Source organism: Temnothorax americanus, unplaced genomic scaffold, assembly GCF_048541705.1.
Source record: "Temnothorax americanus isolate GAGA-0224 unplaced genomic scaffold, ASM4854170v1 Scaffold8, whole genome shotgun sequence".
NCBI lineage: Eukaryota > Metazoa > Arthropoda > Insecta > Hymenoptera > Formicidae > Temnothorax > Temnothorax americanus.
Window position 1 is genome coordinate 4,730,001 of NW_027509802.1, and position 14,767 is coordinate 4,744,767.

A 14,767-nucleotide genomic window follows, 5' to 3' on the forward strand; every position below is an offset into this window, starting at 1 on the left:
CCTTCCGGTTTTTTTTAAAAAACCCCCTTTTTTTTTAAAAACCCAAAGGGGTTTGAAAAAATTTTTTTCCCCTTTTTTTTTTTTTTTTTAAAAAGGTTTTTTTTTTGGAAAAATTTTTTTTTAAATTTAAAGGGATAAATTTAAATTTTGGGGTTTTCCCTTTTTCCCCCCTTTTTTTTAAAAAAAAAATTAAAAAAAAATTTAAAAAGGGGAAAAAATTTTTAAAATTTTTAAAATTTAAAAATTTGGGGGCCCCCTTTTTAAAAAAATTTTTTTAAAAAAAAATTTTTTTTTCTTTAAAGGTTTTTTTTTTAAAATTTTTCTTTTTTTTAAAAAAAAAAAAGGCCCAAAAAACCCGGGGCGGAAAAAAAAGGTTTTCCCCCAAATTTTTTTTTAAAAAAACCAATTTTTTTTAAAAGGGGAAAAAGGGAAAAATTTTAAAAAAATTTTTTTTTTTAAAAATTTTTTTTTTTTTTTAAATTTTTTTTACCTGATCTGTGGTTTAGGCCAGCGCAAACTCTAGCACAATGTTTTGGTTTAGACCAAAGACCGGCAAACGTATGCCATGAGCATTTTCCTTCACACCGTTGCCTTAAGGCTTCTGCAGCAGACCAGCGCGATAAAGTCGCACGCGTGATATCCAATTAATGAGCGTACCGCCTTCCCGCTCATCTCTGTATGTTGCGCATTATGCGTTCTACATATAGTTCGCACATATACATCGTTGTTGAAACATTGTTATGTTACAATTAAATAAAACGTTATATAAGTATGCAACACTCGTACGACGTAGTCGTGCAGTAAACATTTCAGTAAAATCAGATATGTAATGTTATTAAAACATTTCTCAATGTCCCAAAATGAACGTTTTACATGAAAAATTCATGCAACATTTTATAATAAATGTTTTAGAAACGTTTCATATATAATGTTAAGCTTACATTTTAAATGGCACATTACAAATTAAATGTTCTCTAAACGTTGCAAAACGGATAATATGTAACGTTACAAACTGGATGTAGCTTAAACGTCACGCAACGTTTTATTTAAAACGTTTCAAATGTTCGTTTTAAATACCAAAATGGAATGTTCTTGCGACGTTCTGTAGATGTTAGAAATAAAACGTTTTACTGAAACTTTTATACAACATTGTATAAACATTTATTATGAAACGTTTTAAATAAGATGTATTCTTCTCGAATGTAACGTCACCTGAAGGTTTCATGTTTAGTGGGATACACTTTTGCGAAGTTGTTCAGATTATGAACCTGTCGGAACATGGCGAATTCAATTGCCTCAATTTATTCAACGTATACCAGAAGATAGAAAACATATACAAATATTGCACAGTTCGTCAGTTCCGTTCAATTGTGGAGATCCAAAACTTAGAGATAGAACTGGACATTGGGTATGTAATAATAATAATAAATATCTTCTCGTTATATATAAAAAATTTAATTCATTTTATATGTATTTAATTCATAAAATTTCTTATACAATTTTATTATTTTACAGTTCGCAGACCAAGAGGCAGAGCCGCGGGGATACGACGCCAAGAAGAAAGGTTCATGGCCTTCTTATATAAATTGTCATCACCCAATTACCATTGGGGTAGACGAGACAGAGGCAGACGTTGAGAACAACAGGATTTAATCTTTGTCTCTATATAATCTCTTTATATAATAATGTCTCTATATAATCTATATATATATATATATATAATATCAAGTCCTCTTGATTCAAAACGATCTTGATTACTTTTATTAATTTGTATGTAGCTGTTTTGAGACAAATTAGTTGTTTCGACGCTCTCAGGTTGTACAGGTAATTTATCCTCGAGAAAGTCGAATAGGGATATTTTTCCGCTGCTTGGTTTACTGTCCTCGGTTTTCTTTTCCCGTTTGCCACGCGACTCTCGTGGTTCGCGAGTAGCGTTACTGCAATAAAATTATAATTCAATTAATAATTACAATAAGTGTATGAAAAAGAAAAATAATAATAAATTCTCTTACTTATATCTGCTGTCGGTCTTTTGCAGGCTTCTCAGTGCTTTATCCACGTTATTTCTATCTCCCAAAATTAAGTCACCATCTAATTCTCTTTCATCAACAGCTACGTCTAAAAATAAAATAATGTATCAATATGATATTATGGCTACGGTCAACGTGACACTACAAATGCTTCGAAGCATTCCTCTTCTCTTTTCTTTCAATGAAGAAAGAAGGAGAAGAAGAACGCCCTGGTAACCATCTCCGATGGAAAACGATAAAAAAACTTCTTATCGTTTTTAATACGGTTAGTGAATCGTTTATTTACGGTACTCTATCAGAAACTCACGTTACAGAATACTTGGGATCCTATCGTAAATGTCTTATCAGCTATACATCAGTTTCTATCGTTTTTAATATGGTTAGTGAATCGTTTATTTATGGTATTCTATCAGAAACTCACGTTACAAAATACTTGGAATCTTATCATAAATGTCTTCTCAGCTGCACATCAGTTTCTATCGTTTTTAATATGGTTAGTGAATCGTTTATTTACGGTACTCTATCAGAAACTCACGTTACAAAATACTTGGAATCCTATCGTAAATATCTTATCAGCTATATATCAGTTTCTATTGTTTTTAATATAATTAGTGAATCATTTATTTACGGTATTTTATCAGAAACTCACGTTGCAAAATACTTGGGATTCTATCGGAAATTTCTTATTACCTTTATATCGGTCTCAATCAGTTTTTAACATAATTGAAGTTTCGTTTATTCACGATACTCTATAAAAAATTCTCGATACAATACACATGGGCTTGCATCCTAAATTTCTTATTAGTGGTGCATCGGTTTCTATAATTTTTAATGGTATTAAAGTAGCTATAATTGTCTTTTTAATATGGTTAATAGTGAACCGTTTATTTACGATGCCCTGTCAGAAAAAAATTGGAAAAATTTGAAATTTCTCAGCTATATATCAGTCAGAACATCTTTAAATGTTTGCTACTCTGCATGCCACCGGATTATAACCGTGTAAAAGAAAAATAAACCGTATCAGAGATCTTTCTATGATAAAGAAAGAACTGCATTTTTTTTTTTTTTTTTTAAATAATTAAGCTTCTACCTTTGCGACAACAGCACCAGGAAGCCAAGGGCCAAAATTTTCACGGTTATTAGAGAAATAAAAACAACATTTACATTAGAAACGTCTTATTTAAAATTGCACTAAAATACAAATAAAATATTATATTATTTTAATCTTAATAACAAATCACATAAAAATACTTCGACGAACTTTGTTTTCGAAGATGATAAGTTGTATGTCGGAAAATCCTGATAAGAAACAATAGATGTGTCGGTTCGGTTAAGTCGTATAAATATCGACGAGATATCTATCGTTTTAACCTTATAAAAACATATGCAAAGTAGAAGGTTTTCAAACGATTCAATTTATATCATTAATATACGATAAAAAACGAACCGATTTGCTGCCGTACAGAAGATGATAAGTTGTATGTCGGAAAATCCTGATAAGAAACGATAGATGTGTCGGTTCGGTTAAGTCGTATAAATATCGACGAGATGTCTATCGTTTTAACTTTATACAAACATATGCAAAGTAGAAGGTTTTCAAACGATTCAATTTATATCATTAATATACGATAGAAAACGAACCGATTTGCTGCCATAAAGAAGATGATAAGTTGTATGTCAGAAAATCCTGATAAGAAACGATAGATGTATCGGTTCGATTAAGTCATATAAATATCGATAAGATGTCTATCATTTTATTCTTATATATCCGTATTAATGCATACGGTAAAATTATTACCATAAATAACGATACATATTATATCGTGTATATACGATTGATTCAGATGGGCAACAATTGTACATATAGAAAACGATTCATAACTATAAAATTTGTATAGTTATTTTCTTATTTGGATCTAAAACGATAGAAACCGATTTGATTCGATTAATGTTTTATCTGTCTTCTAAATATGTAACGATAGAACCGATAAGATACGATTAAAAACGATACAGATATAGCCGTTTTTAATCGTTTTCTATCGGATATGGTTACCAGGGGTGTCATCTTGTGTGACAGAAATCAAGTGCCAGCTTCGTTAAGAGGTAAGGAAGAAGAAGCTTTTATAACCTAAAATTATTTCCATGTAAATTAAATTAAGTAATTATTAATATTTAATTTTGAGCAATATTTTTTTTGTTATTAATAATTAGATTTTGTATATTTTCTAAGTCCAAACACACATTAATATAAATAGTATTTTTGCTGTATTAATATTTTCAACTTTTTACTCATAATAGATGTTTTACTTTAGATGTCTCAAGTTTAATGTTCTTAATTTTGATTACATTATAGATAAAGTAAATTCTGAAAAAAATGGCCTGTTGCGTTAAAGGATGCAGCAGCAGAGAAGGCAGAAAAGGAGACGAAAAGAAAAGTTTGTTTACACCTCGTACAGTAAGTATTTATATTCAAAGAAGTACTTTGTTTCAAGTTTTTTCTACAGTTAGAATAAAAAACAGTGAAGCCTATAGCACACACGATGCTTTTTTGCCTGCTAAATTGCTTGCAAGCTCTTGTGCTAGCGAATTGGCAGACAAAATGATTATCAACTCTGTCTATTGATTCGCTAGCACAGGAGCCGGCAAGTAATAAAGCACACAAAATAGCATTGTGTGCTGTAAGCTTAAGAGTATATTTACTTTAAGCATATTCGTTTATTACTGACAGTTCACTGTTGGTACTGAAAATCTATAATGTGCATGACATAAACTATAGATTTACAGTACTGGCAATGAACTGTCAGTAATAAACAAACATGCCTTTTATGTTATTTATTTTATTTCAAAACAAAAATTTAATTTTTTTTATAGAATGATATGTTTATCTCATGGTACAATATTATGTGTACAAAAAATGTACAAATAAAAAAAAGTAGTAGAATTTGTGAGTGGAAGATGCATTTTTACAAAAAGAATATAAAACTAAAAAAATAATAAAAACTTGTTTTTTGAAAACATTAATTGTTTATAATTATAATATACATATTATTTATACCTATATTTTTTTGTAAGTTTAATACCAAATTAAACAAAATGTTTATTTTAGAAACTAAAGCACACAATTTTATTTTATAATACAATTATTTTATAATATAATTTGTTTAACATTTATTTAATTTGCAATTTCTTTATAAAAATCATATGTGTGTGTGTATATATATATATATATATATATATATATATATACACATAATTATATACATACACGTAAATATGTAAACATAATTTACATTAAAATAACATAATACCTGATATGATACTCTTTGATCTTTCATGATCGTACAAATATAACAATTTCAGTATCTAATATGAATTGAACTATTGAAATAAATATTACATATTACAATTAAATTTACATTTAAGCTATCTTAATTTCACGATTGTTTCTTTTTTCTTATAATTTATCAACAAATTGTAACAATTCATTTAATTCTTCAATATTTACAATTACAATAAATTTTGAAAAAGAATGAATTTCATCATTTATATAAATATTAACCTGTCCATTTGATAAAAAAGCAATTCTTTTTTTTACACTATAATTACTTTCTACTTTTTGGAAACCAAAAAACTTTTCATTTTCTCTTGAATAACTCCACTCTGTAGACGGAAGAGTTATCAACTCCAAATTATCTTGCAAATATTTAAAATATATATGTCTATTCTTATGTTCCATTGTGTTTTATTCTTAAGTTCCTTATGTTTCTCTACTTTTATCCGGGATTCGTCTTTCTGAAATATATTTAATTATATTATTTTAATTAAGGTAAACGTATTTAAATTATATATTTCATTTTAATTTTAACATTTATTTTTGTTTATTTATAATTATATAATATATATTTATAATTATATAATATATACTTACGCGTATTATTATTTATTTTAGTATAGGCCCAATGAAGAACGTTTTTATACGTTTATAAAATATTATATTTACTTATGAAACACATTTCTGATATATTTTACATTTATTACCGTATTGTTTCTAACCTTTTCGTGTCTCAACAGCTGTCACAATTTCAAGATGGCGACGAAATGTTGCAAGCTATTCCATTTAGCGAACATTCCTCCATACGAAACATTTTTTGTGACCACTTCGTGACTACGGAGTCATCCCTGGTAACCATATCCGATAGAAAACGATTAAAAACGGCTATATCTGTATCGTTTTTAATCGTATCTTATCGGTTCTATCGTTGCATATTTAAAAGACAGATAAAACATTAATCGAATCGAATCGGTTTCTATCGTTTTAGGTCCGAATAAGAAAATAACTATACAAATTTTATAGTTATGAATCGTTTTCTATATGTACAATTATTGCCTATCTGAATCAATCGTATATACACGATATAATATGTATCGTTATTTATGGTAATAATTTTACCGTATGCATTAATACGGATATATAAGAATAAAATGATAGACATCTTATCGATATTTACATGACTTAACCGAACCGATACATCTATCGTTTCTTATCAGGATTTTCTGACATACAACTTATCATCTTCTTTATGGCAGCAAATCGGTTCGTTTTCTATCGTATATTAATGATATAAATTGAATCGTTTGAAAACCTTCTACTTTGTATATGTTTGTATAAAGTTAAAACGATAGACATCTCGTCGATATTTATACGATTTAACCGAACCGATACATCTATCGTTTCTTATCAGGATTTTCCGACATACAACTTATCATTTTCTGTACGGCAGCAAATCGGTTCGTTTTCTATCGTATATTAATGATATAAATTGAATCGTTTGAAAACCTTCTACTTTGCATATGTTTTTATAAGGTTAAAACGATAGACATCTCGTCGATATTTATACGACTTAACCGAACCGACACATCTATCGTTTCTTATCAGGATTTTCCGACATACAACTTATCATCTTCTGTACGGCAGCAAATCGGTTCGTTTTCTATCGTATATTAATGATATAAATTGAATCGTTTGAAAACCTTCTACTTTGCATATGTTTTTATAAGGTTAAAACGATAGACATCTCGTCGATATTTATACGACTTAACCGAACCGACACATCTATCGTTTCTTATCAGGATTTTCCGACATACAACTTATCATCTTCGAAAACAAAGTTCGTCGAAGTATTTTTATGTGTGTGTGTGATTTGTTATTAAGATTAAAATAATAAAATATTTTATTTGTATTTTAGTGCAATTTTAAATAAGACGTTTCTAATGTAAATGTTGTTTTTATTTCTCTAATAACCGTGAAAATTTTGGCCCTTGGCTTCCTGGTGCTGTTGTCGCAAAGGTGGAAGCTTAATTATTTCAAAAAAAAAATGCAGTTCTTTTTTTATCATAGAAAGATCTCTGATACGGTTTATTTTTCTTTTACACGGTTATAATCCGGTGGCATGCAGAGTAGCAAACATCTAAAGATGTTCTGACATATATATAGCTGAGAAATTTCAAATTTTTCCAATTTTTTTCTGACAGGGCATCGTAAATAAATGGTTCACTATTAACCATATTAAAAAGACAATTATAGCTACTTTAATACCATTAAAAATTATAGAAACCGATGCACCACTAATAAGAAATTTAGGATGCAAGCCCATGTGTATTGTATCGAGAATTTCTTATAGAGTATCGTGAATAAACGAAACTTCAATTATGTTAAAAACTGATTGAGACCGATATAAAGGTAATAAGAAATTTCCGATAGAATCCCAAGTATTTTGCAACGTGAGTTTCTGATAAAATACCGTAAATAAATGATTCACTAATTATATTAAAAACGATAGAAACTGATATATAGCTGATAAGATATTTACAATAGGATTCAAGTATTTTGTAACGTGAGTTTCTGATAGAATACCGTAAATAAACGATTCACTAACCATATTAAGAAACGATAAAAACTGATGTATAGCTGATAAAACATTTACGATAGGATCCCAAGTATTTTGTAACGTGAGTTTCTGATAGAGTACCGTAAATAAACGATTCACTAACCGTATTAAAAACGATAAGAAATTGTTTTATCGTTTTCTATCGGAGATGGTTACCAGGGATGTCTCCTTATACTACTTCATGGTCGCACCTTACCTCGCGACGCGTAATAAAGAGTCACACGATCGGTCTCGCTCCGCGCGTACTACCGTGTCTGTCGATCGATCGAGATAGGTTAACTGATCAGATGATGAACTGACTGACAGGATAGCGCTCTAAACGAACGCACTGTCTGCACTGCACTGCACTGCGACACTAACGCCGCTAGCCGCCAGTGTCGAAAAAGTGAAAGTGACGTTCTCTGTTTGTTACATGTATGTTATAAAGAAGAGCGGTCGACGTAGACGACGTATCTTAATAAAAAAATTTCACATTTGGACTTTGCGTCGCAATATCTCCGCTCGTAGGGCACGTAGCGGAATATTATGAGAGAAACCCCCCCCCCCCTAGTTGGACCCCAAGCTATCGATCAAGCCTACTTAGAACTTGATCCGTTCACTCGTTATCGAGATCTCAACATCTCGGGTACTCGCAACCCGTCGCGTCGCGTAAAAGAGTCACGGTCGGTCTCGCTCCGCGTGTACTTAGCGCGTGACACTACCGTGTCTCTTGATATTATATAGCGTATTGATATGAAGCGTATGCAGTTTATTACGAATGTCAAGTATATTGCCAATTTGTCCAATTAACCATAAACTGTCTATAATGTATTCATAACAAAGATTGAAAGAATCCATCCAATGATCAACCATAATCCACATACATAATTTCTTATAATTGTTCGGCGTCCCGAATTTTTCCAATGTATTATTTACGATATTCAACTTATTTAGACAATCTTTAAAATTCTAAAAAAATATGTTACAAAAAAATATGTACTTCGAAAATTGTGTACATAAAATAAGACATTATAATATTAGGTACTTGCTGTACTTTAATAATAATCAATCTTCGATATTTTTTCTTTGCACATCTTGGTATTATATATTAATAAAATAATAAAGAAGACTGAAAAATATAATAAAATTAGAAATAAATCGATATCTCCAAATTTGCGGAAGTTAGAGCAACCACGGACATTTCTAAAAAAATTCAAAATTTTTTTTAAAAAGAACCCCTTTACCGATCATCACTAAATTCAATACCAACCTTCCTTGAATGATACTCTATCGATTAAAAAAAAAAAAACAGTCCGATATCTCAATATTTGCGAAAGTTAGAGCAACCACGGACATCAAATCTGTACATACACACATACATACATACGGACATTTTTTTAATGCGATATTTTGACCTTTTACAACAATATGAACATATTGGCATAAAAAACTCCAAAACCGATCTCTTCTTTGGTTTCTTCTACCCCTATTTCATATATAATTAATTTAAATTTGGATGACTAGATCCAACTTTATACGCAAACAAAAATCCGTAAACGATTTCACGAAAATGTAGCAAAATATATTAGGATATCTTTTAGATATTTATGATTAAATGTTTTAAAATTATTATTTTTTATAGATTCTATTTCATATCATTTTACATTGTGCCTAAGGTGGCATAAGTCTATTCTCTAAAAATCTTGAGACAGATATATAGCAATATAATATGTATATATCACATATATCTACATATTACATTGCTATTGCGTATGTATATTTGTATGTACTTATATTTATCGAAGAGACATTTTAAAATTAGACTTATACTATTTTTAAAATAAAAAAAATAGCTCACATATAATTTAATTATATAATTTTAAAGTAGTTTCTCTTTAATATACTACGAGAAATTATTGTATTTTTTATATATGCAAAAGTATGTAAAATTTTTATACCTTAATGTAATACAAATTAAGCAGCATATATAGATATCTCAGGACAAATGTTACTATAGCCGTCACAACTATAAAAAAGCTAATCTTACATTTTTAAAGAAATATCCATGTTTCAAAGGTGATGTAAGTATAAAGTAGCCATTATAATATTAGAATATAGAAGATGGTGAAACATAGTCTCGGCCAATCTTGAGGATATTTAAATATCCCATATGGCATATCTAAATAAGCACAATGCGATTAAAAGCTATCGTATTGTAGCACTTGAATATTCTTCATGGAAATTTCTTTCTGCGAAATTCAACTAGGGATATCGCGTTGAGGTATTAAACGTCCGTCATGACACTGCGAGATAATGGAGATTATTACCTTGACATTGATGACATGGCCCGAAGATAAATCTCTATAATTTCAGAAATAAATGTGCTAGCACTTATGTAGATTAAAAGAATTGATTTGTTAAAGAAAGCATTACTTTTGCTAATAAAAAAAAATAGAAAAAAATTTGCACTATAGTTGAGTAAAGACCGTGAAATGCAGACTAAATAATGACGTAATTTTTTTCAGTGTAGTATTATTAGTTCTGTTTTATATTTCCTTATATTTAGAACAATTGGAATCCTTTTTAAAGACTACAATAAAGACTACAAAAATAAAGACTACAAAATAAGCTGTTAATAGGAAAAGTTTAAATAAAATTAAAACTAATTAAAACAGACAAGTTTATATTGATCATGACAAGTTTATATTTTATTTTTTATTACTTACAAAATACATATATGTTTTCTTAAAAACTTAGATGTGACAAATATGTGTTAGCGCATCTGCGTATTTCATTCTAATCAATGTAACCCATCTGTATTACAATCACCAAGACTGTCACAATTGACTTGTAGAACTGAAAAATATGCTTTAATTGTACTTAATGAAAACAATTTAGTTAAACTGCATAAAAATTGAAAAGAAGATTTTGAATACGTAAAAAAAAACAACAAAAAATATAAAATACAGATAATAAAATAAAAAATGTTTTAAATATTATGTTGCTATTTAGATATTTATGTGTAGTTTACAAAAGATTGAATATATTTGTATTCTATTATATATTTATACTTTTACTAATCGTAGAACATACCCCGCGAATGAAATTATAACCAAAGTAGGAAAATCCCGAGCCAAATTTTATTTCCGTTTGTTTTACTTGTAGTATAAATTGTAGAATCTAATTGAAATAAAATAATTAAATAAACGCTAAATACAAATTTTTATATGTATAGGATAGTTAACATGAAAATTCTATATACGAAATTATGTAGTAATTATGCGTATTTACCTGTTCACGTAAGTCTTCATCGAGATTGTCATTGGACAATTTGTAGAGATTTGCTATTATCTTGTTTGCCTGAAATTACATTAATATAAATTAAAACTTGCAGCTACGTTAACAGTTTTACACAGAATAAGATCAAATAGCTTAAATAAAATCTATTTGACATAGCTTTTATTGTTGCAAAATAGTTAATTGTACTTATACTGATTATAATTAATTACTAATAATTTTAGTCTACTATACCTTATAATAGACAGTTTGACAGATATGATTTAATATGAGAATAATGACGCTATACATGATACCCCAAACATAAGAAAATATGTTGTCTAAAATATGTCCAGATGATTTTGAAGTCTTGCTTATATACGTCGAATAAATTTCGAGACACAGTTCTAGAATAAACGCAAAGTAAGATGTCATTTGTACTGTCATTTGCACATTGAATACTCTGTTTAGCTCGCGTGATATGAGGCATATCTGTAGGTGGACGTGCCTGTAATTGAACCGTAATTGTTATAATTAAATAAATCACAGAGATATGTACAAAAAGTTCTAAGCAAAAAATGTTTTTAGCATATAAATCGATTCAAACTTTAATTACAATTTTCGATTTGCGTATCTTACACAATTGAAATATATATGCATACAATTTTTTTAAAATTACATTATAATCCACATATATCGCTTGCATTCTTTAGCTTCTGTTTTCCGCTGATTAACTATGATAAATCTATTTCTTTTGATACAATCTGCGTTGTCCTCTAAAAAATCAGAATAGAGCACATGAATGTGCTTGTTGACTTGCTGGAATCTGGAGCTTGTGTATCTGAATTTAATGGAAGAGATCTAACTATATATCTTATTGTTATATTAAAATTAAGACGTTATTATATAGACATATTTTAATTGTATTAATTAGCAATAGAAGGTACACTAAATTAGAATTTTGTCTTTTACTAATTATATGCTTTAATAGAGGAAACCCCTATTATGAGACAGGATCCTAATATGAGATATTTTTAGCTAAAAGGCCTTATATAGGCTCCATCTTTTGATCCCATCATGTAAAAAACCCGCCATCTCATATTAGGATCCTGTCTCATAATAGGGGTCTTTCCTCTATATTACATATTTTATATTTTGTGTATAGAATATAATTTTATTATCTCTCCATTTTACAATGCATTCTTTACAATAACAACTCTCTAACTGACGAAATTTTATTTAAAATTATTAAAGAATCTCAAAGTATTTGATAAAAAATTTTTTAATCTTTAAGCTTTTTAGATTGTAAATATTTTGATGCACATTGCGTCGAGTAGCTTTACAAAATTTATATGTATATATGTATATACCGACCCCAGAATAGTTCCCCAAGTCAAAGCACTTAAAGTATTGACATGGAGTAAATAATTTCCCAGAAATGGAACACAGATACGACTGATACTGAAATGATCGTAATTCAGCCAAATACTGTCGACTATATTCATGAAAAGAGACAATGCAATCCATCCAGATATCATTAGAATTATCCAATTACGTAACCGTTGATATTTCTTTGACGATCCCAACAATTCCAATGTGTCGTCCACTATGGAAAGTTTATGTAAGCACATTTTTAATTCCTTCAAAAAAAATCATATAGATCGATTACGTGATGTAAAAGGGGAATGATTAGAAGAAATTTATATTTTTCAAATTATATTTTTCATATTTATATTTTTCAAATTATTATTCAAATATATATATATATATATATATATATATATATATAGAAAATGTGATAAAGAAAGAAGTTATCAAAATGTGACTAGCATTTGAAATATAAGGTTTAAAAAAGGTGTATTTAAAATTAAGAAAAACTAGAGATTTGTGGTACATTTTAAGACTCTTACCTTATAACGAAACAAGCTAACAAGCATCGACACAATTGCGGAGATCATTATTATCATACTAGGCCAAGACGCGTACAAGAATAAAGTAGAAGAGATGTAGACTAGATAGTAGAAGAAATACGCAAAAAGACTCCATGTGGTCAAGAAATATAGAAAAGTGAGATATGGCCTAGGTTGTCCAAGAGGATGTTCGAACAAGCCCAAATTGCAGAACGAGCCGGTGATCAATAATGGTGCTAGCGCTGTCTGGACCGTTTTCGTCATAGTTTCCGGATCATTAATTATAAATTCTTGAATTGTATCTTGCTGCGCGAGACACAAACGCATATTTCAATATTTTTCGTATATAAAGAATTTCGAATACATGCAGTTTTACTTTCCTTTTCGTAGATCCTCTAGGAAACTTTGCGAGAATTATACTGCAAGATACACATTGGAATTGTCATTTGACCAGCGAGTATTGAGCGATAGAATAAACACATAGATAATCTAGATTAGATTGCTTTTTCCTCGTGCAAGTATTATTTATACGTATGTAGCAAGCAAGTGCACGTTATGTACACGGTTATAAACGAGTATCCTTGCGATATTGCGTCTTTATACCGAACTCAAGTGTATTTAATGAATACTCTTTATTTACATGACTTTTAACGACACGTGTCGACACGTGTCGACTTGAGTTAAAGCTGATAGCTTCGATAAAGCATTTTATATATAGAAGTTAATGCGCACAATATGTTTTTCGTAAATTAAAGGTACGTAAAATTCTTTTTGTAATAATAATATGATTTATAAATGTAAATAAAAAACTTAATTTATAATATTTTCAATATATGTTTTATGTGTGTAAAACTGTATGTATATATGTATGTGCACTTTTATAGCATTCAATTTTGTAAAGAAAGAAGTTTATATTTATATGTAATTTATCATAAACAGAATTTCTGATTTAGATTTATTATTTCTCGCGTTTTATATTTTAATTCTTTGTCAGTGTTAAAGTTTAATTAGTTATATGTAGATATATATTAAGTGGAAAATAAAAATACCACGAACCCCCCCTTTACCTTTTTTCAGACTTGTATAGATTTGGGTTGTAATACAATAAAAAAAAAGATATTAAGATCATTATATTTAATCTTTCTATAACATTTGAGAATATGGAACAAGTATAAAATATAATATTACTATTATTATTAAAATAGACTCAAATGAAACACAAGATGCTTACATTTATAGCCATTCTGAAGGAAAGTTTTGTTTTAATTATTATCTTACTAATATTTCATAAGTCTCTAAGTATTGTTTAATTGGTATAAAAATATATAAAAAATAATTTTGATATGATATTAAGCTTAATAAAGTATTTGATTCCTTACTTTCTTTTTTGATAGCAAATTATCAGCCACTTAAAGGACTGATATTTACTTCTATTTGCACCATGATAATCACGAACGTCACAATCGTTATGCAAAACTATAAGATAAATTTAAAAATAGAAACGCTTGCCATAACTATAGTACTGCGGTAACAATAAAAAAAAAATAGTTTTGATGGAGATAATCTTAAAAGAGTAATTTTCTGGATTTCTGTATTTTATGGTTTAAAACTCAAAAATAAATTA

General features: G+C 28.7%; 1 protein-coding gene and 3 long non-coding RNA genes across 5 annotated transcripts in view; 2 read left to right on the forward strand and 2 right to left on the reverse strand.

The window, feature by feature from the left end:
- LOC143907282 (uncharacterized) overlaps window positions 1–1,637 on the forward strand; it is a 175,068-nt gene extending 173,431 nt beyond the window's left edge. The window contains exon 6 of the long non-coding RNA XR_013259817.1: window positions 1,516–1,637. This is a non-coding gene — a long non-coding RNA (uncharacterized LOC143907282). The remainder of the gene's footprint in view (window positions 1–1,515) is intronic.
- Window positions 1,638–4,068: 2,431 nt separating this feature from the next.
- On the forward strand, window positions 4,069–4,984 carry LOC143907284 (uncharacterized). The gene is made up of 3 exons (XR_013259819.1): window positions 4,069–4,133; window positions 4,384–4,485; window positions 4,902–4,984. It is a non-coding gene; the product is annotated as an uncharacterized LOC143907284 (long non-coding RNA).
- A 450-nt stretch (window positions 4,985–5,434) lies between these two features.
- LOC143907285 (uncharacterized) lies at window positions 5,435–8,461 on the reverse strand. The gene is made up of 3 exons (XR_013259820.1): window positions 8,082–8,461; window positions 6,084–6,209; window positions 5,435–5,822 (listed from the first exon to the last, which is right to left on the reverse strand). It is a non-coding gene; the product is annotated as an uncharacterized LOC143907285 (long non-coding RNA).
- Window positions 8,462–10,656: 2,195 nt separating this feature from the next.
- LOC143907082 (uncharacterized) lies at window positions 10,657–13,863 on the reverse strand. 2 transcript variants are annotated; one of them, XM_077423603.1, is made up of 7 exons: window positions 13,144–13,863; window positions 12,608–12,873; window positions 11,913–12,074; window positions 11,489–11,741; window positions 11,249–11,317; window positions 11,051–11,137; window positions 10,657–10,813 (listed from the first exon to the last, which is right to left on the reverse strand). In XM_077423603.1, the coding sequence occupies exons 1-7, from the start codon at window positions 13,468–13,470 to the stop codon at window positions 10,754–10,756; spliced, it is 1,224 nt and encodes a 407-aa protein (XP_077279729.1). In that variant the 5' UTR covers window positions 13,471–13,863; the 3' UTR covers window positions 10,657–10,753. The 2 variants fall into 2 exon arrangements, with proteins under 2 accessions (XP_077279729.1, XP_077279730.1); XM_077423604.1 differs by lacking the exon at window positions 11,051–11,137.
- Between the last annotated feature and the right edge of the window lie 904 nt (window positions 13,864–14,767).

Excerpts from the sequence above, each read along its gene's own strand:
- LOC143907082 (XM_077423603.1), bottom strand. The coding sequence starts at position 13,470 with ATGCGTTTGTGTCTCGCGCAGCAAGATACAATTCAAGAATTTATAATT. Across the intron at positions 12,075-12,607 it reads ACTTGGGGAACTATTCTGGG|ATACACAAGCTCCAGATTCC; the intron begins GTCGGTATATAC and ends CATTAAATTCAG. Across the intron at positions 11,742-11,912 it reads CGATATATGTGGATTATAAT|GCACGTCCACCTACAGATAT; the intron begins GTAATTTTAAAA and ends GTTCAATTACAG.